The 26,151-nt window shown below is 55.6% G+C and overlaps 2 protein-coding genes across 3 annotated transcripts; both read right to left on the reverse strand.

Annotated features, from left to right (window-relative positions):
• Positions 1 to 5,402: 5,402 nt before the first annotated feature.
• Positions 5,403 to 18,024, reverse strand: LOC127476376 (uncharacterized). Of its 2 annotated transcripts, none has more exons than XM_051799277.1 (2): positions 16,963 to 18,024; positions 5,403 to 5,686 (listed from the first exon to the last, which is right to left on the reverse strand). In XM_051799277.1, exon 1 carries the CDS (start codon positions 18,004 to 18,006, stop codon positions 17,275 to 17,277), a length of 732 nt encoding a protein of 243 aa, XP_051655237.1. In that variant the 5' UTR covers positions 18,007 to 18,024; the 3' UTR covers positions 5,403 to 5,686; positions 16,963 to 17,274. The 2 variants fall into 2 exon arrangements, with proteins under 2 accessions (XP_051655237.1, XP_051655236.1); XM_051799276.1 differs by lacking the exon at positions 5,403 to 5,686 and adding an exon at positions 11,230 to 11,320.
• Positions 18,025 to 20,489: 2,465 nt separating this feature from the next.
• Positions 20,490 to 26,054, reverse strand: LOC127476513 (cell surface glycoprotein 1-like). Its single transcript, XM_051799516.1, has 4 exons — positions 24,756 to 26,054; positions 24,528 to 24,599; positions 22,946 to 24,046; positions 20,490 to 20,743 (listed from the first exon to the last, which is right to left on the reverse strand). Exons 1-4 carry the CDS (start codon positions 24,853 to 24,855, stop codon positions 20,490 to 20,492), a joined length of 1,527 nt encoding a protein of 508 aa, XP_051655476.1. The 5' UTR covers positions 24,856 to 26,054.
• Between the last annotated feature and the right edge of the window lie 97 nt (positions 26,055 to 26,151).

A 26,151-nucleotide genomic window follows, 5' to 3' on the forward strand; every position in this document is an offset into this window, starting at 1 on the left:
GGACCGTCTAGTTCACTATAATGATTTCTCAGTGACTTAAAAATTCTGTGGAACAGCACACTGCACAGAACGCAGTTTGAGTTTGCATAAGTAATTAAAAAACATGATCTAAACCTTTGTGGTATAGAGGTTTCACAGGAGCAGCTTTTCTTTCAGGTCACATTATACCTTTTCTATTTCTTCTCCAGTTAGAATCCAGGGTGCTCAAGAGAACAAGACGAAGAACAAACCAACTCTCTTTAACTCTTTCCATATGGGCCAGTTTAACCTTTACACAAATATGGGGATTGTTACTTTAACCCTGCTTCCAGCAGTATAATTGAGAACTGTGCCCTAGACTGAAAAAATAAGATGGCCAGATTCTGACCATGGATAACTAAGTCACATGTATTTGAATAAAACGGAAGTTGTGCCAATATTTCCAAAACCTGTTGTCCTAGTTAGGACAGCTGAGATCAGTTCATCATGGTGGGTGTAACCCAAAACTGTATTCTATAGCCTTCCATGTCATTTCCCAGAAACTAGACTATTGTTGTCAATAGACTATTCGCACCCTCTACCCATAGAGCCTGACTCCTCAGGCTATAAACTAGGTGTTAAGAGGCCTGTGAGATAGAAGGATGTTTCTGTCCTCACACCCTTTGTGAACTCCCCGCCCTGAGGGGAGTACCAAGCATTCCTGCCTGAACTGGAGGATATATAATCTTGGAGTTTTGGAACATTTTTCAACTCCACTCGTGGGATCCAGAGGACGGCTGCATCTCATCGCTCTCAACCAGACTTAGACCACCACTGGACCGCGATCACCAGTTCTGGCCAGACTGCAGCAGCTCTCCCACCAGCAGGTTCTTCCCCTCTCCCTTTACTTTGGACTCAAACAGGGCCCAAGGAACACCACTTTGTTCAGGCCCCAGGGTACTGGGTTATACATTTGGGTTTTTGTGGGTTGAGACCAATTGTTTGTTTGTATTATTGTACTTACTGTATTATTTTAATAAATTGTTATTCTGACTTATAATCTCTCCTTTGAGTTGGGTTCATTCCCCCTGCTGGTTAACTTTTAAACCAGCACACCTGTATATCACATTAGGTGGATTTTTTTAAACCAGAAGTGTCCCTGTTGTGTTTTTTACTTCCAAGGTTTTTTCGGCTGTGTCACTGAAGCCAAATATGGTGTCTCTCAATAAATCAGTCATATTTCAAGCTCTTATAATTGCATTACATTACTTCATCTTTCTTTAAAAATAATACTATTTTCTGTTCAAACCATTCACATGGAGCTAATGGGTTCAGTATGTCTGCACTTCGTTGCTATACCCAAGGAGTTTAACAATACAATGCTTTGGGAGCATGAACACCTGACATGCTAAAACTGATATCCCTTCTCAAGTACTCCATGGTCAATCAGCTACCAGTTACAAATGCTGTGGTATTTACAGAAAGAATGAGGAATAATACTGGCATTTCAGTCAAATGCTTCCTTTCTCAGTAAAGCATGTCCAGGCTACATGAAGGCTTTGGTCAGGTGCAGAGCTGTGCTATGCTGGCCTCTGGCTGTTTTGGTGTGACGTAGTAAATTATTTTATTGACTTATTCACATATTAAGCAACTGAACAGTAACAGTTAATAACACTGAAGAAATTGAAAATAGGTAGTAGGAATTATCTAACACTAACCTGGAGTACAAACTCCTATTTTAAATGCTTTGTTAATGTAACCATCAGGCACAACATGCTCATTCACAAAGGTCAAAACAGAGTAGTGATTGCAAGGGTTCCTGGAATTCCCTTAAACTCTGTTTTACATCTATGGTTGTCCACAGTACACTCTACATTGCCACCAGAGCTCACATCTGCCAGATGCCAAAATACAACAGATGAGGCAGCATCATGCTACTTGTACTCTGATTTAAAACCACCTCAGAACTTCACAGCACAAGTATGTAATGCAAGGACGTGGAGAAGAACTGGGCTGCAGGTTACTCTGAGACACAAGTAGTGCATAAGCAATTGAGTTGTGAAGAGATGTCCCAAGAGGAGAATCTAAGCTTGGACTGTGTTATCCTGCATATCTAGGGTAAACAAAGTGTTTTCACAAAGTAGATACAGCACTCCCTTATTTTTTTTCAGGATGGTTACATGAATTTGGCAGCATGAGAGAGGGGAACAAATGGTTAGAACAGAAATTGTCACACATACTACACTTAGTAAGAGCTAAGCACTTTTATTCTGCACTTTTCACATAATAGTGCAACTTCATTTACAGATCCTTGTGGAGAAATATCTCTGCAAGCAGTCCTAAATTGTAACATCCCATGCTTGGGGCATAGTTGAATGGCAGCCTTTAGGGGGTCAGTAACCCAAACTTATGTTACTCTGAGTTTATTGCCAGCGTGTGTTGGCAATACAAATACTGTCATACTGTCTAGGCTGTCCTTTGAAAGATATAAAATACACCTCTGGAGCAGGTAGCACTAGGGGCTCAAGAGGCCAACTTGGAGATCAGGGAAGCATTTCAGTTCTGGCAAACCATCACCATTTATTTAGCATCTGCTAAAATAGTGTGGCTTCTCCCTACATAGCACGCAGGCCAGAGCCCAATAGTAACAATAAATTACCAGGTACAGAAAATGAGCAGAATTCAACCCAATAATGAATAAGTATGGCAGTCCATGGTTATTTCTTGCACACCATGTTTGACAAGTGCATGATGGTACAGTCTATGCTCATTTTCTGGGCCTGGTTTGATCTCTTCTAAATGACTGGCTGAAAGCTAGCCATCCAGTTCATGTCAGCCATTTAAAATGCAACTTTATGAGAGGGAGTAGACAAGAGAAATCTCCATAGAACTCAACCCTGAGCAACATCTCAGAAAAATACAATATATTGCCCTCTGGTTTTGCTTCATGAGTACAGAAGATAACTAAAACTTCCTCAGATGAGATATACAATTTCAGAATTAGAAAACTAAATGTGTGAACCACAAATTGAAGCTGTGATTGCAAAATAGAAAAGCATAAATTTGTGTGAGAATTATTCTGGCTCCCATAGTCAACTATAACATTGAAGACATAGCCTTTGGCATAAGCCCATAACCACACACACAGGCTTCAGGAGCTCTTGTACTTTGTCTGTTTTGAAGTCTACAGTAGAAGTTTAACTCCACTACTGTAGTACCTAGCTCATGGTTGTCACCTCCCCAGTCTGCAATCAGCACCACTTCACTTTTGTAGGCTTACGTTCAGGGGATGCAGGGGGAGGATTTTAGTCACTATGCTTTTTTCATAGCTCCCTTAGGCTTTCTGATCAAAACAGAAGAAAGCATTTTTAATAAAACTACTGTAGCCCCACTCATTGAAAATTGAGTGGCATTTTGAACACGTGCAATTTCTTAGACTGCTAATCAAAGGTAAATACTTCACAGTAAATATTTGCGTTTAAGTAAAACCACGTTCTTCAAATGGGTTCCTGAGGCCATCAGATAATAGAGGTTGAAAAAAACAGCCTGATGGCTCATGAGTGTTTGGACAAACATACTCTTTTTACATAAGAATCTAATTTAAACGTGAAAGGCAACTCTGTGTATATTCCCACTTAAGCAACAGTGGCAGGAGAAAAGCAAGATGCTCATTCCTCTCAGGCAGGGCACCCCTGATCTTTAGACTGCTTTTGAACTTCAGTGAAACCTGAGCAGATGAGGCTCCTGTTGCTGCTCTTCTGCAGATCGTAATCAGCTCAGCATTGGATGACTGTGTCTTACAGGGTTGTCAAGTAGCAGCATTTTGGAAAGACAGTTCAAAGTACTTGAAAAAAATAAATTAAATATATCATTGAAACACCTTGAGGATGACTCATTAGAGAGGGAGACTTAAAGGGAAGGTCCAGAGGTTGCTGTGAGAAAGTCTTCTTTTCAGCTACATGAGACTTGGCAAGTCTGAGTTCAGCTGAACTTCTGTAACTTTCACTGCCAAAGATAATAAATAATTAGTATTCATTCTGCCTAAAATGTTAGAGAAATCTACTATTTAATGAGATTCCCTTCAAAACCATACAAAAAGGTATTACACACAGGGCAAGAAGCTGTATTTCAAGTCATGCTCACGTTCTTCAGGATTGCTAGGTGATCTTCTTCCTTTGACATTGAGAATATCCTCTCTCCCTCATGGCCATTGAGAATTTCTGAAGTACTTTTACTGAAGTACTTTTACTAACTCGCTCAAGACTATTTACTGTGATGCCCTGGCTCATGACATCATTCCCTGCATCACACATCACATTAGCCTAAATATGTTTACCTTCAGGGCGAGGTGTAAGGTTTATCTATTCATTCAGGTTTATACCAGTGGAATGAATGCAAGGCCTTGACTATTGGTTTGCTTATACAAGGAAGGTAGGGTGTGAATTTACAAGCTACATATGAATTTGCACCATGCTGGTTACTCCCTGCACTTCTACATTTACATGCAGTTAAGAAAGCCACTTCATACAAGGGAACTCATAATGTGCCTCTCAATGTCCATGGGAGGTTTTAGTGCAGAGTAGCTAATGCAACATTGTGGTAGTTTGGCCTAGGCCTGCCTTGGTGACCAGTTTGTAACCAAGGAAGGGTCCAGATTTACCCAGTATTCCCTACGATTTTTACGTAAGCCAGGCAACAAGAAGAAAGGAGGAGAGGCCTTCGCTCTCTTTCCTTCCGGCAGCTTGGAGGTGCAGGTTCCCTGCTGTTGAGTCTGCCGTGTTGGGGAGCGAGGCCTGGTTAGGCCTTGCTGACCTTGGGAGACAGAGGTTGCCAGCGATCGTTCCAGAGCGACTCTCGGTTGTCCCAAGGAAAGTGTGAGATATTTCCTTGCTAACTCTTTTAGTTGTTAGATATTGGGCTATATATATATCTTATTTTGGTTTTGTTCCTTTTCCCTTTTCCCCTTCCCTTTCCCTTGTGAAATTGTATATATTTCAATTGTATATAACTGTAACATAAGTGTAAATATATTTATATATATTTATATATATAACTTTAACCGTCTCTCTCTCGTTTATGGTTTTCTTAGTTGTTTTTCTCCCTCTTCTCCCTGAGGTTTGGGAGGGAGGGGGGACATTTCAAGTGGTAAGGTTTGGAGACATGACAGGGATTCAGCTTCAAACCATGGGGTCCTGACCCTGGTCACACGGAGCAGGCCGTGCATATGGTTCCCAGCACGTTCTTCCCGCTCCCTTACCGCCCCTGTGCAGTGCAGCCCCGGGGCAGCCTGCAGGAGCTCTGTCTGGGGCTGCAGTGGGATGACTGGGGACATGGTGGGGTCAGTGGGAGCAGTGGGAGCAGGCTTCTAAAGCCCCAGAGTGGGAGGACGGACGGTGCCCAGGCTGTGCTCGAGGCTGCTTTTGGCGTGGGGCCATGTGCGTGAGTCCTGCGCGGACCCCTCTGTTCTGACTCCCATGCCAAAGGGCTGCTTGCCCAGGGGAAGGGGACCCTCCAGGAATGCCTGCACCTCCGGCACTGACTCAGACCTGGAGTGCCCTTTGGGTGCCCTTGGAGCCCTTTGGGCCTTGGTGGACCTGCTTGGTGCCATTTCCCGCTGCCACCCACCACTCCCTCCCCATTCCATGCAGACACAGACAGGTTATGCAATAAAAAATAAAATCTTTTATTGATAACCAGAAAAAAAGGTCATCAATATCTACACCTACATCTACATCTACGTCTCTACCTACATCTCTATCTACATAAACACCCTCCCTCCCCTCCTCCCTCCCTCCCTCAGATTGGGACAGATCCCCAAACGATCTGTCCCTCTCCCTGGGACAGATCCCCAAACGATCTGTCCCTCCCCCTGGGACAGATCCCCAAACGATCTGTCCCTCCCCCTGGGACAGATCCCCAAACGATCTGTCCCTCCCCCTGGGACAGATCCCCAAACGATCTGTCCCTCAAGAACTTCCTGCCCCAGCCCTGGCTGCGGGAGCCTTGCACTTGCTCCCAGTGCTTGGCCCAGAGCCCCTCTTCCTCTTTGTGCCCCGCCTTTCCAGAGCGATGTTGCGTGGTGACACGCTGCTCTGAGGCGGTGGCAGGCCTGTGCCCGCACCCTGCTGAGGGTCCTGAGGCTTGATGCCGCCTGCTTTGCAGTGTCCCGTGTTCAGGATGGCTCTGGAAGGCTTGGGGACACTGCAGTCAGTGGGCAGCATCTTCTTGGGCGGGCAGAGCGAGGTGTTCTTGGGCCGGGAGCTGGTGCCACTGGTGCCAGCATGGTCCGTGGGCACGGGGACGCTGCTGCGATCATCCCGGCTGGTGCCCACGGCTCCCTGGGAGCGATGCAAGTGGCTCCGAGTCCCTTTCAGCAGGACCTTGCGACGCAGCCCAGTGTCGCTGGCTGCAGTCACCCCATGGACCCCGATGGCTTGGCCGTGGAGTGGGCCTGGGTGGCTGGCAGTGCTGTGACTGGGCAGGGAGATGTCAGCCCTCGGGAAGGTGTCCTCATCCATGGGGACATCGCTGCTCACTGAGATGTCACAGCTCACAAGGTGATCACTGCCTGACGGGGAGCCACCATCCATGGGGACATCAGTGGCCAGCGACAGGTCACGGCCTGACGGGCTGTCCTCGTCCATGCTGACGTCGCTGGCCAAGGAGAAGTCACGGCCTGACGGGTTGTCCTCATCCATGGTGACGTCACTGGCCAAGGAGAGGTCACGGCCTGACGGGCTGTCCTCATCCATGGCGACGTCACTGGCCAAGGAGAGGTCACGGCCTGACGGGCTGTCCTCGTCCATGGTGACGTCGCTGGCCAGCGAGAGGTCACGGCCTGACGGGCTGTCATCATCCATGGGGACATCACTGCCCAGACTGATGTCAAGAGTTGGGGTGGTGTCCAAATCCATGGGGACGCTGGTGCCTGGAGGGCTGCCACGGCCCAGGGGTTTCCCTGAGGGGTTGGCTGAGCTGGTAGGGCCGTGTTGGGTGTCCTGCACTGGTGGGGCTGGGGCCAGGGGCTTCCTGCAGCCCCGGGCATTGCCCGATGGAGGAGCAATGCCATGGCTGCTTGCCAAGGGGGCTGGTGGAGGCAGCTGAGTCCGTGTCCCTGCGGAGCAGAAGATATGGGTGGGGGTTGGAGCACTCACTGCTCGGAGCCATTGGCACAGGGGAGAAGGGAGATGGGGGGGCTCGGGGCTGAGAGAGTCTCCTGGGGCACCCGCTGAGCCGGCCCCGAACACAGGCATCCCCCTGCTCTGAGCGGGAGCTTGCGTGACGGACCATCCCTGCGGGGTGAGCCACCGTGCCACGGCCATGCGGTTGCACAGGGGACGGTAAAATGGTAGAGATGGCCCCAAGATCCTGGGAAAATACCTCTAAAAGCTCTTGTTTGAACAGAGGTGGCCCTGGCAATGCCAGGTCCTCTCGCTGTGCCGTGCTGAGCCAAGGTGCCCCAGCTGGCAGGGGGACAGGGGTACTGTGGCTGCTGGAGGTGCCGGCAGGACTGGAAGAGCCAGGACAGACCTGGGGGCTGGAGGGGCTGGGGGGCAGGGAATACCGAAGGGCCAAGGCAGATGGGACTGCCATACCTGCTGGTGGGGCAGAGGGAGCTGGCAAGGGCTGCTGCTTCTGGCCAGGCTGTTGGCCGAGGTTGGCTGATCCTGTGAGAAAGGGCAAACGCTGGAGGTCACATGCCAGTCGGGGGGTGTCGGGCGCTCAGAGGACTGAGGAGGAGGAGGGCAAGGGGCAGGGGAGCAAGGGCTGTGAATGTCCCGGCCGTGCATCCGGGGGCTTTTGGGCTCAGGGTCTGTCCTCACCTGTGGGGCAGGAGGTTCCGCGAGAGACCAATGGTTGCAGGAGCTGGGCTATGGCTGAGCTCCAGCTCACACAGCGCTGCCACAGAGCTGACAGGGCCATGGTCAGTCAGCTTCGGCGGCCGCTCCGTTCTGTTGACTGGACGCGGGTCTGGACGCTCCTCTTGGAGCGTCTCCAGGGACGGAATGTTGGGGTTCCCATTGTTGTGTCATAGAGACAGCAACAGTGCTGGCGCTTCCCTTGTTCTGCCCCACCCCCAACAGCTTTGCCAGCTCTTTGTGGGGAGAGGAAGGGTTAACCAAAGAGTTAGAATCACAGAATATCCTGAGCTGGAAGGGACCCACAAGGATGGTCCAGTCCAGCTCCCAGCCTTGCACAGGACAGCCCAGCAATCCCACCAAGTGCCCGAGAGCGTTGTCCAAACGCTCCTTGAGCTCTGGCAGCCTTGGGGCCAAGACCACTGCCCTGGGGAGCCTGTTCCAGTGGCCGACCACCCTCTGGGGGAAGAAGCTTTTCCTAATATCCAACCTAGGCCTCCCCTGACACAGCTCCAGCCGTTCCCTGGGGTCCTGTCCCTGGTCACACGGAGCAGAAATCGCTGCTGCTGCCCCTTGGCAGGAAGCTGCAGCCCCCCGTGAGATCTGAGCTCAGTCTCCTCCAGGCTGAACAAAGCCAGTGACCTCAGACCTCAAGCGCAAGGTCCTGCACCCGGGTCAGGGCTTGGCTGGTGCCACCTGGCACAACATCAACTTGCAAATTTTCCAACACAACAGGGAGGACCAAGAAGGTTTGGATAGGAGAGACTGTTTACAAGGGACTGCAGTGACAGAACAAGGGGGAATGGCTTCACACTGGCAGAGGGCAGGATTAGATGGGATTCTAAATTCTAAAAATGGGATTCTAATTCTAAAAATTCTTCCCTGTGAGCGTGGTGAGGCCCCGGCACACGTTGTCCAGAGAAGCCGTGGCTGCCCCATCCCTGGAAGTGTTCACGGCCGGGTTGGACGGGGCTTGGAGCAACCTTGTCTAGATGAACTTTAAGGTCCCTTCCAGCGCAAACTCTTCTAGGAGTCTCGAAAAACAGGGAGCACCTGCAGAAAGCAGGAGGTAAATAAAAGCATTGGCCATACGAAGTCAAACTCTGCCGAAGGTCATCACCTCATTCTGGGGACTAATCCCGTGACTTCTCAGCATTGGAAGTTAACATTGCTGAAAGCGATGCACGTTGACAGAAAACCAAACAATGCAACCAAAACTGCCTGGCGGAAGGATCCTGGAGCAAGCTCACCATCCTGGAGGCAAGGGTTGGGCAATTTCTCTGCCTCTGCCGTAAACCTGGCAGTTCTGACCTTACACTGGAGAGTCTTTTGCTGCTCTCCGTTCCACAAGCGTGGACAAGAAGAAGGGGGTTCTGTCAGGTGACGGTCAAAGGCACTTTAGGGGTGTGCTGTGATCCGTTGTGCTTGGAGATTGGGTCTAGAAAAGGGGGTTCTTCAGGAGTGCTCAGCATCTGGCTCCTGACGTGGAATCCGATGTTCCAAGCGGGCAAGGCTGTATCCAAGATAGGTTCTGCCCACTTGAACCTCTGAACCTGTGGAGTTCTCCTGGCAGTTCTGGGCACAGTGACTGCATGGATGTCAGCTGGCTGTTTAGGAGAAAATCTGGACACTAAAAGAAACAGGGACAGAACCAGATTGAAAACTGTGAAACTGTTGCAGAAAGTGAGGCTGGGCAGCAAAAGCCCAACCATAAAAATGAGGGTGTTTCCCATTCCCTGGCATTGGCACAAGGGCAAAGGGAAACAAGGAGCTCGGCCCATCGAGAAAGACCAGCTGGGCGGTGTTTTAGGAAGACAGGGTGTGCAGCAAATCAGGTTGCGGGGTTAGAGCAGTGAGTGAGGGGAAAAAGGGCATCAGGCAAGGAGGAAGAAGATCCCTGAGGAGGCTCGAGTCAGCTCTCCTGAGGTGCGTGGTTCTGATCTTCCATGCTGCCCTGCTTCGTCCTCCCTCAGTCCTCAACTCCACCCTTAGGAAGAAGAAAGCGTGCTTGCAAAGTTTGTAGGGTAGTTGCAGTTTGCAGTAAGAAGCAGTAAGTTACTGGTGGTTCAATTGTTGGTTACAAAGGGGTGCCCTTTGCCCAGAGACAGGGGGACCGATCAGCAGCAGAGAAGGTCTCAGGTGGCCACGTCCTCCGTTTTGAAGTGTACTGTGGCCTCCGTTTTGAAAAGTGCCAGTGACCTTCCCAGTCCCCTCCGAGGGACGTAATGGGGGACACAGAGCAGGCGTGTCGGGAAGCCTGTAACCCCGGAGTACGGGAAGCCTGTAACCCCGGAGTACGTCAGCCAGTGGAGAAACGCTGGGGAGGGAGCAGCGCTCCGGGCAAAGGGGCTAAAAGGGGGCTGCGACCCCCACTGAGTTGAGAGGCCCCACTGAGGTTTGTTCAGTGAATATTGATATACAAGTTTCATTGAAATAAAAGCTTATTCTTCGTAGTTAGCTCCTCTGCCTCCTGGTATTTATGTGTCTCCCAATACCTGGACCTTCAGAAGACCACCGTGCCGTGGTCTCGACAGGCAAGGCTGTCCCTTACCTTTCCATCTCCAACAAGGCCTTTGCTGTGTGTTAGGATGAGGTGAAGCAGCACAGCATTCCTTGTGGCAGGTTCCACCGCCTGGGTCAGGAAGTTGTCACCAATGCCTTCCAGGAGGCTCCTGGACTGTTTGTGCTTGGCTGCGTTGCTTCTCCAGTTGCTCTCAGGGTAGTTGAATGCCCCACGAGAGCCAGGGACTGTGACTTTGAGGCTGCTTCAAGCTGCCTGTAGAGCTCGCATCCCCATCCTGCTGCTGCTGCTCAGGAGGCCTGCGGTGTCCCCGCAGTGCCCTCAGCAGCGTCCCCATTCCCAACCTGCCCTTTGATCCTGACCCATCGAGTCCCGAGTGGTTTGCCGTCCACCCCCCGACAGAGCTCGATACATCCCAAGTGCTCCCTCCCAGAGATCTACAGAGGCCGTCTCCCTGGACTTCTGTGAGGTCCTGCATATGGTTCCCAGCACGTTCTTCCCGCTCCCTTACCGCCCCTGTGCAGTGCAGCCCCGGGGCAGCCTGCAGGAGCTCTGTCTGGGGCTGCAGTGGGATGACTGGGGACATGGTGGGGTCAGTGGGAGCAGTGGGAGCAGGTTTCTAAAGCCCCAGAGTGGGAGGACGGACGGTGCCCAGGCTGTGCTCGGGGCTGCTTTTGGCGTGGGGCCATGTGCGTGAGTCCTGCGCGGACCCCTCTGTTCTGGCTCCCATGCCAAAGGGCTGCTTGCCCAGGGGAAGGGGACCCTCCAGGAATGCCTGCATCTCCGGCACTGACTCAGACCTGGAGTGCCCTTTGGGTGCCCTTGGAGCCCTTTGGGCCTTGGTGGACCTGCTTGGTGCCGTTTCCCGCTGCCACCCACCACTCCCTCCCCATTCCATGCAGACACAGACAGGTTATGCAATAAAAAATAAAATCTTTTATTGATAACCAGAAAAAAAGGTCATCAATATCTACACCTACATCTACATCTACGTCTCTACCTACATCTCTATCTACATAAACACCCTCCCTCCCCTCCTCCCTCCCTCCCTCAGATTGGGACAGATCCCCAAACGATCTGTCCCTCTCCCTGGGACAGATCCCCAAACGATCTGTCCCTCTCCCTGGGACAGATCCCCAAACGATCTGTCCCTCCCCCTGGGACAGATCCCCAAACGATCTGTCCCTCCCCCTGGGACAGATCCCCAAACGATCTGTCCCTCCCCCTGGGACAGATCCCCAAACGATCTGTCCCTCCCCCTGGGACAGATCCCCAAACGATCTGTCCCTCAAGAACTTCCTGCCCCAGCCCTGGCTGCGGGAGCCTTGCACTTGCTCCCAGTGCTTGGCCCAGAGCCCCTCTTCCTCTTTGTGCCCCGCCTTTCCAGAGCGATGTTGCGTGGTGACACGCTGCTCTGAGGCGGTGGCAGGCCTGTGCCCGCACCCTGCTGAGGGTCCTGAGGCTTGATGCCGCCTGCTTTGCAGTGTCCCGTGCTCAGGACGGCTCTGGAAGGCTTGGGGACACTGCAGTCAGTGGGCAGCATCTTCTTGGGCGGGCAGAGCGAGGTGTTCTTGGGCCGGGAGCTGGTGCCACTGGTGCCAGCATGGTCCGTGGGCACGGGGACGCTGCTGCGATCATCCCGGCTGGTGCCCACGGCTCCCTGGGAGCGATGCAAGTGGCTCCGAGTCCCTTTCAGCAGGACCTTGCGACGCAGCCCAGTGTCGCTGGCTGCAGTCACCCCATGGGCCCCGATGGCTTGGCCGTGGAGTGGGCCTGGGTGGCTGGCAGTGCTGTGACTGGGCAGGGAGATGTCAGCCCTCGGGAAGGTGTCCTCATCCATGGGGACATCGCTGCTCACTGAGATGTCACAGCTCACAAGGTGATCACTGCCTGACGGGGAGCCACCATCCATGGGGACGTCAGTGGCCAGCGACAGGTCACGGCCTGACGGGCTGTCCTCGTCCATGCTGACGTCGCTGGCCAAGGAGAGGTCACGGCCTGACGGGCTGTCCTCATCCATGGTGACGTCACTGGCCAAGGAGAGGTCACGGCCTGACGGGCTGTCCTCGTCCATGGTGACGTCACTGGCCAGCGAGAGGTCACGGCCTGACGGGCTGTCCTCGTCCATGGGGACATCACTGCCCAGACTGATGTCAAGAGCTGGGGTGGTGTCCAAATCCATGGGGACGCTGGTGCCTGGAGGGCTGCCACGGCCCAGGGGTTTCCCTGAGGGGTTGGCTGAGCTGGTAGGGCCGTGTTGGGTGTCCTGCACTGGTGGGGCTGGGGCCAGGGGCTTCCTGCAGCCCCGGGCATTGCCCGATGGAGGAGCAATGCCATGGCTGCTTGCCAAGGGGGCTGGTGGAGGCAGCTGAGTCCGTGTCCCTGCGGAGCAGAAGATATGGGTGGGGGTTGGAGCACTCACTGCTAGGAGCCATTGGCACAGGGGAGAAGGGAGATGGGGGGGCTCGGGGCTGAGAGAGTCTCCTGGGGCACCCGCTGAGCCGGCCCCGAACACAGGCATCCCCCTGCTCTGAGCGGGAGCTTGCGTGACGGACCATCCCTGCGGGGTGAGCTACCGTGCCACGGCCATGCGGTTGCACAGGGGACGGTAAAATGGTAGAGATGGCCCCAAGATCCTGGGAAAATACCTCTAAAAGCTCTTGTTTGAACAGAGGTGGCCCTGGCAATGCCAGGTCCTCTCGCTGTGCCGTGCTGAGCCAAGGTGCCCCAGCTGGCAGGGGGACAGGGGTACTGTGGCTGCTGGAGGTGCCGGCAGGACTGGAAGAGCCAGGACAGACCTGGGGGCTGGAGGGGCTGGGGGGCAGGGAATACCGAAGGGCCAAGGCAGATGGGACTGCCATACCTGCTGGTGGGGCAGAGGGAGCTGGCAAGGGCTGCTGCTTCTGGCCAGGCTGTTGGCCGAGGTTGGCTGATCCTGTGAGAAAGGGCAAACGCTGGAGGTCACATGCCAGTCGGGGGGTGTCGGGCGCTCAGAGGACTGAGGAGGAGGAGGGCAAGGGGCAGGGGAGCAAGGGCTGTGAATGTCCCGGCCGTGCATCCGGGGGCTTTTGGGCTCAGGGTCTGTCCTCACCTGTGGGGCAGGAGGTTCCGCGAGAGACCAATGGTTGCAGGAGCTGGGCTATGGCTGAGCTCCAGCTCACACAGCGCTGCCACAGAGCTGACAGGGCCATGGTCAGTCAGCTTCGGCGGCCGCTCCGTTCTGTTGACTGGACGCGGGTCTGGACGCTCCTCTTGGAGCGTCTCCAGGGACGGAATGTTGGGGTTCCCATTGTTGTGTCATAGAGACAGCAACAGTGCTGGCGCTTCCCTTGTTCTGCCCCACCCCCAACAGCTTTGCCAGCTCTTTGTGGGGAGAGGAAGGGTTAACCAAAGAGTTAGAATCACAGAATATCCTGAGCTGGAAGGGACCCACAAGGATGGTCCAGTCCAGCTCCCAGCCTTGCACAGGACAGCCCAGCAATCCCACCAAGTGCCCGAGAGCGTTGTCCAAACGCTCCTTGAGCTCTGGCAGCCTTGGGGCCAAGACCACTGCCCTGGGGAGCCTGTTCCAGTGGCCGACCACCCTCTGGGGGAAGAAGCTTTTCCTAATATCCAACCTAGGCCTCCCCTGACACAGCTCCAGCCGTTCCCTGGGGTCCTGTCCCTGGTCACACGGAGCAGAAATCGCTGCTACTGCCCCTTGGCAGGAAGCTGCAGCCCCCCGTGAGATCTGAGCTCAGTCTCCTCCAGGCTGAACAAAGCCAGTGACCTCAGACCTCAAGCGCAAGGTCCTGCACCCGGGTCAGGGCTTGGCTGGTGCCACCTGGCACAACATCAACTTGCAAATTTTCCAACACAACAGGGAGGACCAAGAAGGTTTGGATAGGAGAGACTGTTTACAAGGGACTGCAGTGACAGAACAAGGGGGAATGGCTTCACACTGGCAGAGGGCAGGATTAGATGGGATTCTAAATTCTAAAAATGGGATTCTAATTCTAAAAATTCTTCCCTGTGAGCGTGGTGAGGCCCCGGCACACGTTGTCCAGAGAAGCCGTGGCTGCCCCATCCCTGGAAGTGTTCACGGCCGGGTTGGACGGGGCTTGGAGCAACCTTGTCTAGATGAACTTTAAGGTCCCTTCCAGCGCAAACTCTTCTAGGAGTCTCGAAAAACAGGGAGCACCTGCAGAAAGCAGGAGGTAAATAAAAGCATTGGCCATACGAAGTCAAACTCTGCCGAAGGTCATCACCTCATTCTGGGGACTAATCCCGTGACTTCTCAGCATTGGAAGTTAACATTGCTGAAAGCGATGCACGTTGACAGAAAACCAAACAATGCAACCAAAACTGCCTGGCGGAAGGATCCTGGAGCAAGCTCACCATCCTGGAGGCAAGGGTTGGGCAATTTCTCTGCCTCTGCCGTAAACCTGGCAGTTCTGACCTTACACTGGAGAGTCTTTTGCTGCTCTCCGTTCCACAAGCGTGGACAAGAAGAAGGGGGTTCTGTCAGGTGACGGTCAAAGGCACTTTAGGGGTGTGCTGTGATCCGTTGTGCTTGGAGATTGGGTCTAGAAAAGGGGGTTCTTCAGGAGTGCTCAGCATCTGGCTCCTGACGTGGAATCCGATGTTCCAAGCGGGCAAGGCTGTATCCAAGATAGGTTCTGCCCACTTGAACCTCTGAACCTGTGGAGTTCTCCTGGCAGTTCTGGGCACAGTGACTGCATGGATGTCAGCTGGCTGTTTAGGAGAAAATCTGGGCACTAAAAGAAACAGGGACAGAACCAGATTGAAAACTGTGAAACTGTTGCAGAAAGTGAGGCTGGGCAGCAAAAGCCCAACCATAAAAATGAGGGTGTTTCCCATTCCCTGGCATTGGCACAAGGGCAAAGGGAAACAAGGAGCTCGGCCCATCGAGAAAGACCAGCTGGGCGGTGTTTTAGGAAGACAGGGTGTGCAGCAAATCAGGTTGCGGGGTTAGAGCAGTGAGTGAGGGGAAAAAGGGCATCAGGCAAGGAGGAAGAAGATCCCTGAGGAGGCTCGAGTCAGCTCTCCTGAGGTGCGTGGTTCTGATCTTCCATGCTGCCCTGCTTCGTCCTCCCTCAGTCCTCAACTCCACCCTTAGGAAGAAGAAAGCGTGCTTGCAAAGTTTGTAGGGTAGTTGCAGTTTGCAGTAAGAAGCAGTAAGTTACTGGTGGTTCAATTGTTGGTTACAAAGGGGTGCCCTTTGCCCAGAGACAGGGGGACCGATCAGCAGCAGAGAAGGTCTCAGGTGGCCACGTCCTCCGTTTTGAAGTGTACTGTGGCCTCCGTTTTGAAAAGTGCCAGTGACCTTCCCAGTCCCCTCCGAGGGACGTAATGGGGGACACAGAGCAGGCGTGTCGGGAAGCCTGTAACCCCGGAGTACGGGAAGCCTGTAACCCCGGAGTACGTCAGCCAGTGGAGAAACGCTGGGGAGGGAGCAGCGCTCCGGGCAAAGGGGCTAAAAGGGGGCTGCGACCCCCACTGAGTTGAGAGGCCCCACTGAGGTTTGTTCAGTGAATATTGATATACAAGTTTCATTGAAATAAAAGCTTATTCTTCGTAGTTAGCTCCTCTGCCTCCTGGTATTTATGTGTCTCCCAATACCTGGACCTTCAGAAGACCACCGTGCCGTGGTCTCGACAGGCAAGGCTGTCCCTTACCTTTCCATCTCCAACAAGGCCTTTGCTGTGTGTTAGGATGAGGTGAAGCAGCACAGCATTCCTTGTGGCAGGTTCCACCGCCTGGGTCAGGAAGTTGTCACCAATGCCTTCCAGGAGGCTCCTGGACTGTTTGTGCTTGGCTGCGTTGCTTCTCCAGTTGCTCTCAGGGTAGTTGAATGCCCCACGAGAGCCAGGGACTGTGACTTTGAGGCTGCTTCAAGCTGCCTGTAGAGCTCGCATCCCCATCCTGCTGCTGCTGCTCAGGAGGCCTGCGGTGTCCCCGCAGTGCCCTCAGCAGCGTCCCCATTCCCAACCTGCCCTTTGATCCTGACCCATCGAGTCCCGAGTGGTTTGCCGTCCACCCCCCGACAGAGCTCGATACATCCCAAGTGCTCCCTCCCAGAGATCTACAGAGGCCGTCTCCCTGGACTTCTGTGAGGTCCTGCATATGGTTCCCAGCACGTTCTTCCCGCTCCCTTACCGCCCCTGTGCAGTGCAGCCCCGGGGCAGCCTGCAGGAGCTCTGTCTGGGGCTGCAGTGGGATGACTGGGGACATGGTGGGGTCAGTGGGAGCAGTGGGAGCAGGTTTCTAAAGCCCCAGAGTGGGAGGACGGACGGTGCCCAGGCTGTGCTCGGGGCTGCTTTTGGCGTGGGGCCATGTGCGTGAGTCCTGCGCGGACCCCTCTGTTCTGGCTCCCATGCCAAAGGGCTGCTTGCCCAGGGGAAGGGGACCCTCCAGGAATGCCTGCATCTCCGGCACTGACTCAGACCTGGAGTGCCCTTTGGGTGCCCTTGGAGCCCTTTGGGCCTTGGTGGACCTGCTTGGTGCCGTTTCCCGCTGCCACCCACCACTCCCTCCCCATTCCATGCAGACACAGACAGGTTATGCAATAAAAAATAAAATCTTTTATTGATAACCAGAAAAAAAGGTCATCAATATCTACACCTACATCTACATCTACGTCTCTACCTACATCTCTATCTACATAAACACCCTCCCTCCCTTCCTCCCTCCCTCCCTCAGATTGGGACAGATCCCCAAACGATCTGTCCCTCCCCCTGGGACAGATCCCCAAACGATCTGTCCCTCTCCCTGGGACAGATCCCCAAACGATCTGTCCCTCCCCCTGGGACAGATCCCCAAACGATCTGTCCCTCCCCCTGGGACAGATCCCCAAACGATCTGTCCCTCCCCCTGGGACAGATCCCCAAACGATCTGTCCCTCCCCCTGGGACAGATCCCCAAACGATCTGTCCCTCAAGAACTTCCTGCCCCAGCCCTGGCTGCGGGAGCCTTGCACTTGCTCCCAGTGCTTGGCCCAGAGCCCCTCTTCCTCTTTGTGCCCCGCCTTTCCAGAGCGATGTTGCGTGGTGACACGCTGCTCTGAGGCGGTGGCAGGCCTGTGCCCGCACCCTGCTGAGGGTCCTGAGGCTTGATGCCGCCTGCTTTGCAGTGTCCCGTGCTCAGGACGGCTCTGGAAGGCTTGGGGACACTGCAGTCAGTGGGCAGCATCTTCTTGGGCGGGCAGAGCGAGGTGTTCTTGGGCCGGGAGCTGGTGCCACTGGTGCCAGCATGGTCCGTGGGCACGGGGACGCTGCTGCGATCATCCCGGCTGGTGCCCACGGCTCCCTGGGAGCGATGCAAGTGGCTCCGAGTCCCTTTCAGCAGGACCTTGCGACGCAGCCCAGTGTCGCTGGCTGCAGTCACCCCATGGGCCCCGATGGCTTGGCCGTGGAGTGGGCCTGGGTGGCTGGCAGTGCTGTGACTGGGCAGGGAGATGTCAGCCCTCGGGAAGGTGTCCTCATCCATGGGGACATCGCTGCTCACTGAGATGTCACAGCTCACAAGGTGATCACTGCCTGACGGGGAGCCACCATCCATGGGGACGTCAGTGGCCAGCGACAGGTCACGGCCTGACGGGCTGTCCTCGTCCATGCTGACGTCGCTGGCCAAGGAGAGGTCACGGCCTGACGGGCTGTCCTCATCCATGGTGACGTCACTGGCCAAGGAGAGGTCACGGCCTGACGGGCTGTCCTCGTCCATGGTGACGTCACTGGCCAGCGAGAGGTCACGGCCTGACGGGCTGTCCTCGTCCATGGGGACATCACTGCCCAGACTGATGTCAAGAGCTGGGGTGGTGTCCAAATCCATGGGGACGCTGGTGCCTGGAGGGTTGCCACGGCCCAGGGGTTTCCCTGAGGGGTTGGCTGAGCTGGTAGGGCCGTGTTGGGTGTCCTGCACTGGTGGGGCTGGGGCCAGGGGCTTCCTGCAGCCCCGGGCATTGCCCGATGGAGGAGCAATGCCATGGCTGCTTGCCAAGGGGGCTGGTGGAGGCAGCTGAGTCCGTGTCCCTGCGGAGCAGAAGATATGGGTGGGGGTTGGAGCACTCACTGCTCGGAGCCATTGGCACAGGGGAGAAGGGAGATGGGGGGGCTCGGGGCTGAGAGAGTCTCCTGGGGCACCCGCTGAGCCGGCCCCGAACACAGGCATCCCCCTGCTCTGAGCGGGAGCTTGCGTGACGGACCATCCCTGCGGGGTGAGCTACCGTGCCACGGCCATGCGGTTGCACAGGGGACGGTAAAATGGTAGAGATGGCCCCAAGATCCTGGGAAAATACCTCTAAAAGCTCTTGTTTGAACAGAGGTGGCCCTGGCAATGCCAGGTCCTCTCGCTGTGCCGTGCTGAGCCAAGGTGCCCCAGCTGGCAGGGGGACAGGGGTACTGTGGCTGCTGGAGGTGCCGGCAGGACTGGAAGAGCCAGGACAGACCTGGGGGCTGGAGGGGCTGGGGGGCAGGGAATACCGAAGGGCCAAGGCAGATGGGACTGCCATACCTGCTGGTGGGGCAGAGGGAGCTGGCAAGGGCTGCTGCTTCTGGCCAGGCTGTTGGCCGAGGTTGGCTGATCCTGTGAGAAAGGGCAAACGCTGGAGGTCACATGCCAGTCGGGGGGTGTCGGGCGCTCAGAGGACTGAGGAGGAGGAGGGCAAGGGGCAGGGGAGCAAGGGCTGTGAATGTCCCGGCCGTGCATCCGGGGGCTTTTGGGCTCAGGGTCTGTCCTCACCTGTGGGGCAGGAGGTTCCGCGAGAGACCAATGGTTGCAGGAGCTGGGCTATGGCTGAGCTCCAGCTCACACAGCGCTGCCACAGAGCTGACAGGGCCATGGTCAGTCAGCTTCGGCGGCCGCTCCGTTCTGTTGACTGGACGCGGGTCTGGACGCTCCTCTTGGAGCGTCTCCAGGGACGGAATGTTGGGGTTCCCATTGTTGTGTCATAGAGACAGCAACAGTGCTGGCGCTTCCCTTGTTCTGCCCCACCCCCAACAGCTTTGCCAGCTCTTTGTGGGGAGAGGAAGGGTTAACCAAAGAGTTAGAATCACAGAATATCCTGAGCTGGAAGGGACCCACAAGGATGGTCCAGTCCAGCTCCCAGCCTTGCACAGGACAGCCCAGCAATCCCACCAAGTGCCCGAGAGCGTTGTCCAAACGCTCCTTGAGCTCTGGCAGCCTTGGGGCCAAGACCACTGCCCTGGGGAGCCTGTTCCAGTGGCCGACCACCCTCTGGGGGAAGAAGCTTTTCCTAATATCCAACCTAGGCCTCCCCTGACACAGCTCCAGCCGTTCCCTGGGGTCCTGTCCCTGGTCACACGGAGCAGAAATCGCTGCTACTGCCCCTTGGCAGGAAGCTGCAGCCCCCCGTGAGATCTGAGCTCAGTCTCCTCCAGGCTGAACAAAGCCAGTGACCTCAGACCTCAAGCGCAAGGTCCTGCACCCGGGTCAGGGCTTGGCTGGTGCCACCTGGCACAACATCAACTTGCAAATTTTCCAACACAACAGGGAGGACCAAGAAGGTTTGGATAGGAGAGACTGTTTACAAGGGACTGCAGTGACAGAACAAGGGGGAATGGCTTCACACTGGCAGAGGGCAGGATTAGATGGGATTCTAAATTCTAAAAATGGGATTCTAATTCTAAAAATTCTTCCCTGTGAGCGTGGTGAGGCCCCGGCACACGTTGTCCAGAGAAGCCGTGGCTGCCCCATCCCTGGAAGTGTTCACGGCCGGGTTGGACGGGGCTTGGAGCAACCTTGTCTAGATGAACTTTAAGGTCCCTTCCAGCGCAAACTCTTCTAGGAGTCTCGAAAAACAGGGAGCACCTGCAGAAAGCAGGAGGTAAATAAAAGCATTGGCCATACGAAGTCAAACTCTGCCGAAGGTCATCACCTCATTCTGGGGACTAATCCCGTGACTTCTCAGCATTGGAAGTTAACATTGCTGAAAGCGATGCACGTTGACAGAAAACCAAACAATGCAACCAAAACTGCCTGGCGGAAGGATCCTGGAGCAAGCTCACCATCCTGGAGGCAAGGGTTGGGCAATTTCTCTGCCTCTGCCGTAAACCTGGCAGTTCTGACCTTACGCTGGAGAGTCTTTTGCTGCTCTCCGTTCCACAAGCGTGGACAAGAAGAAGGGGGTTCTGTCAGGTGACGGTCAAAGGCACTTTAGGGGTGTGCTGTGATCCGTTGTGCTTGGAGATTGGGTCTAGAAAAGGGGGTTCTTCAGGAGTGCTCAGCATCTGGCTCCTGACGTGGAATCCGATGTTCCAAGCGGGCAAGGCTGTATCCAAGATAGGTTCTGCCCACTTGAACCTCTGAACCTGTGGAGTTCTCCTGGCAGTTCTGGGCACAGTGACTGCATGGATGTCAGCTGGCTGTTTAGGAGAAAATCTGGGCACTAAAAGAAACAGGGACAGAACCAGATTGAAAACTGTGAAACTGTTGCAGAAAGTGAGGCTGGGCAGCAAAAGCCCAACCATAAAAATGAGGGTGTTTCCCATTCCCTGGCATTGGCACAAGGGCAAAGGGAAACAAGGAGCTCGGCCCATCGAGAAAGACCAGCTGGGCGGTGTTTTAGGAAGACAGGGTGTGCAGCAAATCAGGTTGTGGGGTTAGAGCAGTGAGTGAGGGGAAAAAGGGCATCAGGCAAGGAGGAAGAAGATCCCTGAGGAGGCTCGAGTCAGCTCTCCTGAGGTGCGTGGTTCTGATCTTCCATGCTGCCCTGCTTCGTCCTCCCTCAGTCCTCAACTCCACCCTTAGGAAGAAGAAAGCGTGCTTGCAAAGTTTGTAGGGTAGTTGCAGTTTGCAGTAAGAAGCAGTAAGTTACTGGTGGTTCAATTGTTGGTTACAAAGGGGTGCCCTTTGCCCAGAGACAGGGGGACCGATCAGCAGCAGAGAAGGTCTCAGGTGGCCACGTCCTCCGTTTTGAAGTGTACTGTGGCCTCCGTTTTGAAAAGTGCCAGTGACCTTCCCAGCCCCCTCCGAGGGACGTAATGGGGGACACAGAGCAGGCGTGTCGGGAAGCCTGTAACCCCGGAGTACGTCAGCCAGTGGAGAAACGCTGGGGAGGGAGCAGCGCTCCGGGCAAAGGGGCTAAAAGGGGGCTGCGACCCCCACTGAGTTGAGAGGCCCCACTGAGGTTTGTTCAGTGAATATTGATATACAAGTTTCATTGAAATAAAAGCTTATTCTTCGTAGTTAGCTCCTCTGCCTCCTGGTATTTATGTGTCTCCCAATACCTGGACCTTCAGAAGACCACCGTGCCGTGGTCTCGACAGGCAAGGCTGTCCCTTACCTTTCCATCTCCAACAAGGCCTTTGCTGTGTGTTAGGATGAGGTGAAGCAGCACAGCATTCCTTGTGGCAGGTTCCACCGCCTGGGTCAGGAAGTTGTCACCAATGCCTTCCAGGAGGCTCCTGGACTGTTTGTGCTTGGCTGCGTTGCTTCTCCAGTTGCTCTCAGGGTAGTTGAATGCCCCACGAGAGCCAGGGACTGTGACTTTGAGGCTGCTTCAAGCTGCCTGTAGAGCTCGCATCCCCATCCTGCTGCTGCTGCTCAGGAGGCCTGCGGTGTCCCCGCAGTGCCCTCAGCAGCGTCCCCATTCCCAGCCTGCCCTTTGATCCTGACCCATCGAGTCCCGAGTGGTTTGCCGTCCACCCCCCGACAGAGCTCGATACATCCCAAGTGCTCCCTCCCAGAGATCTACAGAGGCCGTCTCCCTGGACTTCTGTGAGGTCCTGCATATGGTTCCCAGCACGTTCTTCCCGCTCCCTTACCGCCCCTGTGCAGTGCAGCCCCGGGGCAGCCTGCAGGAGCTCTGTCTGGGGCTGCAGTGGGATGACTGGGGACATGGTGGGGTCAGTGGGAGCAGTGGGAGCAGGCTTCTAAAGCCCCAGAGTGGGAGGACGGACGGTGCCCAGGCTGTGCTCGGGGCTGCTTTCGGCGTGGGGCCATGTGCGTGAGTCCTGCGCGGACCCCTCTGTTCTGGCTCCCATGCCAAAGGGCTGCTTGCCCAGGGGAAGGGGACCCTCCAGGAATGCCTGCATCTCCGGCACTGACTCAGACCTGGAGTGCCCTTTGGGTGCCCTTGGAGCCCTTTGGGCCTTGGTGGACCTGCTTGGTGCCATTTCCCGCTGCCACCCACCACTCCCTCCCCATTCCATGCAGACACAGACAGGTTATGCAATAAAAAATAAAATCTTTTATTGATAACCAGAAAAAAAGGTCATCAATATCTACACCTACATCTACATCTACGTCTCTACCTACATCTCTATCTACATAAACACCCTCCCTCCCTTGCTCCCTCCCTCCCTCAGATTGGGACAGATCCCCAAACGATCTGTCCCTCTCCCTGGGACAGATCCCCAAACGATCTGTCCCTCCCCCTGGGACAGATCCCCAAACGATCTGTCCCTCCCCCTGGGACAGATCCCCAAACGATCTGTCCCTCCCCCTGGGACAGATCCCCAAACGATCTGTCCCTCCCCCTGGGACAGATCCCCAAACGATCTGTCCCTCCCCCTGGGACAGATCCCCAAACGATCTGTCCCTCAAGAACTTCCTGCCCCAGCCCTGGCTGCGGGAGCCTTGCACTTGCTCCCAGTGCTTGGCCCAGAGCCCCTCTTCCTCTTTGTGCCCCGCCTTTCCAGAGCGATGTTGCGTGGTGACACGCTGCTCTGAGGCGGTGGCAGGCCTGTGCCCACACCCTGCTGAGGGTCCTGAGGCTTGATGCCGCCTGCTTTGCAGTGTCCCGTGCTCAGGACGGCTCTGGAAGGCTTGGGGACACTGCAGTCAGTGGGCAGCATCTTCTTGGGCGGGCAGAGCGAGGTGTTCTTGGGCCGGGAGCTGGTGCCACTGGTGCCAGCATGGTCCGTGGGCACGGGGACGCTGCTGCGATCATCCCGGCTGGTGCCCACGGCTCCCTGGGAGCGATGCAAGTGGCTCCGAGTCCCTTTCAGCAGGACCTTGCGACGCAACCCGGTGTCGCTGGCTGCAGTCACCCCATGGGCCCCGATGGCTTGGCCGTGGAGTGGGCCTGGGTGGCTGGCAGTGCTGTGACTGGGCAGGGAGATGTCAGCCCTCGGGAAGGTGTCCTCATCCATGGGGACATCGCTGCTCACTGAGATGTCACAGCTCACAAGGTGATCACTGCCTGACGGGGAGCCACCATCCATGGGGACGTCAGTGGCCAGCGACAGGTCACGGCCTGACGGGCTGTCCTCGTCCATGCTGACGTCGCTGGCCAAGGAGAGGTCACGGCCTGACGGGCTGTCCTCATCCATGGTGACGTCACTGGCCAAGGAGAGGTCACGGCCTGACGGGCTGTCCTCATCCATGGCGACGTCACTGGCCAAGGAGAGGTCACGGCCTGACGGGCTGTCCTCGTCCATGGTGACGTCGCTGGCCAGCGAGAGGTCACGGCCTGACGGGCTGTCATCATCCATGGGGACATCACTGCCCAGACTGATGTCAAGAGCTGGGGTGGTGTCCAAATCCATGGGGACGCTGGTGCCTGGAGGGCTGCCACGGCCCAGGGGTTTCCCTGAGGGGTTGGCTGAGCTGGTAGGGCCGTGTTGGGTGTCCTGCACTGGTGGGGCTGGGGCCAGGGGCTTCCTGCAGCCCCGGGCATTGCCCGATGGAGGAGCAATGCCATGGCTGCTTGCCAAGGGGGCTGGTGGAGGCAGCTGAGTCCGTGTCCCTGCGGAGCAGAAGATATGGGTGGGGGTTGGAGCACTCACTGCTCGGAGCCATTGGCACAGAGGAGAAGGGAGATGGGGGGGCTCGGGGCTGAGAGAGTCTCCTGGGGCACCCGCTGAGCCGGCCCCGAACACAGGCATCCCCCTGCTCTGAGCGGGAGCTTGCGTGACGGACCATCCCTGCGGGGTGAGCCACCGTGCCACGGCCATGCGGTTGCACAGGGGACGGTAAAATGGTAGAGATGGCCCCAAGATCCTGGGAAAATACCTCTAAAAGCTCTTGTTTGAACAGAGGTGGCCCTGGCAATGCCAGGTCCTCTCGCTGTGCCGTGCTGAGCCAAGGTGCCCCAGCTGGCAGGGGGACAGGGGTACTGTGGCTGCTGGAGGTGCCGGCAGGACTGGAAGAGCCAGGACAGACCTGGGGGCTGGAGGGGCTGGGGGGCAGGGAATACCGAAGGGCCAAGGCAGATGGGACTGCCATACCTGCTGGTGGGGCAGAGGGAGCTGGCAAGGGCTGCTGCTTCTGGCCAGGCTGTTGGCCGAGGTTGGCTGATCCTGTGAGAAAGGGCAAACGCTGGAGGTCACATGCCAGTCGGGGGGTGTCGGGCGCTCAGAGGACTGAGGAGGAGGAGGGCAAGGGGCAGGGGAGCAAGGGCTGTGAATGTCCCGGCCGTGCATCCGGGGGCTTTTGGGCTCAGGGTCTGTCCTCACCTGTGGGGCAGGAGGTTCCGCGAGAGACCAATGGTTGCAGGAGCTGGGCTATGGCTGAGCTCCAGCTCACACAGCGCTGCCACAGAGCTGACAGGGCCATGGTCAGTCAGCTTCGGCGGCCGCTCCGTTCTGTTGACTGGACGCGGGTCTGGACGCTCCTCTTGGAGCGTCTCCAGGGACGGAATGTTGGGGTTCCCATTGTTGTGTCATAGAGACAGCAACAGTGCTGGCGCTTCCCTTGTTCTGCCCCACCCCCAACAGCTTTGCCAGCTCTTTGTGGGGAGAGGAAGGGTTAACCAAAGAGTTAGAATCACAGAATATCCTGAGCTGGAAGGGACCCACAAGGATGGTCCAGTCCAGCTCCCAGCCTTGCACAGGACAGCCCAGCAATCCCACCAAGTGCCCGAGAGCGTTGTCCAAACGCTCCTTGAGCTCTGGCAGCCTTGGGGCCAAGACCACTGCCCTGGGGAGCCTGTTCCAGTGGCCGACCACCCTCTGGGGGAAGAAGCTTTTCCTAATATCCAACCTAGGCCTCCCCTGACACAGCTCCAGCCGTTCCCTGGGGTCCTGTCCCTGGTCACACGGAGCAGAAATCGCTGCTGCTGCCCCTTGGCAGGAAGCTGCAGCCCCCCGTGAGATCTGAGCTCAGTCTCCTCCAGGCTGAACAAAGCCAGTGACCTCAGACCTCAAGCGCAAGGTCCTGCACCCGGGTCAGGGCTTGGCTGGTGCCACCTGGCACAACATCAACTTGCAAATTTTCCAACACAACAGGGAGGACCAAGAAGGTTTGGATAGGAGAGACTGTTTACAAGGGACTGCAGTGACAGAACAAGGGGGAATGGCTTCACACTGGCAGAGGGCAGGATTAGATGGGATTCTAAATTCTAAAAATGGGATTCTAATTCTAAAAATTCTTCCCTGTGAGCGTGGTGAGGCCCCGGCACACGTTGTCCAGAGAAGCCGTGGCTGCCCCATCCCTGGAAGTGTTCACGGCCGGGTTGGACGGGGCTTGGAGCAACCTTGTCTAGATGAACTTTAAGGTCCCTTCCAGCGCAAACTCTTCTAGGAGTCTCGAAAAACAGGGAGCACCTGCAGAAAGCAGGAGGTAAATAAAAGCATTGGCCATACGAAGTCAAACTCTGCCGAAGGTCATCACCTCATTCTGGGGACTAATCCCGTGACTTCTCAGCATTGGAAGTTAACATTGCTGAAAGCGATGCACGTTGACAGAAAACCAAACAATGCAACCAAAACTGCCTGGCGGAAGGATCCTGGAGCAAGCTCACCATCCTGGAGGCAAGGGTTGGGCAATTTCTCTGCCTCTGCCGTAAACCTGGCAGTTCTGACCTTACACTGGAGAGTCTTTTGCTGCTCTCCGTTCCACAAGCGTGGACAA

This window comes from Manacus candei, unplaced genomic scaffold, assembly GCF_025592945.1.
Source record: "Manacus candei isolate 608988 ecotype Guabito, Panama unplaced genomic scaffold, ASM2559294v1 h1tg000049l, whole genome shotgun sequence".
NCBI lineage: Eukaryota > Metazoa > Chordata > Aves > Passeriformes > Pipridae > Manacus > Manacus candei.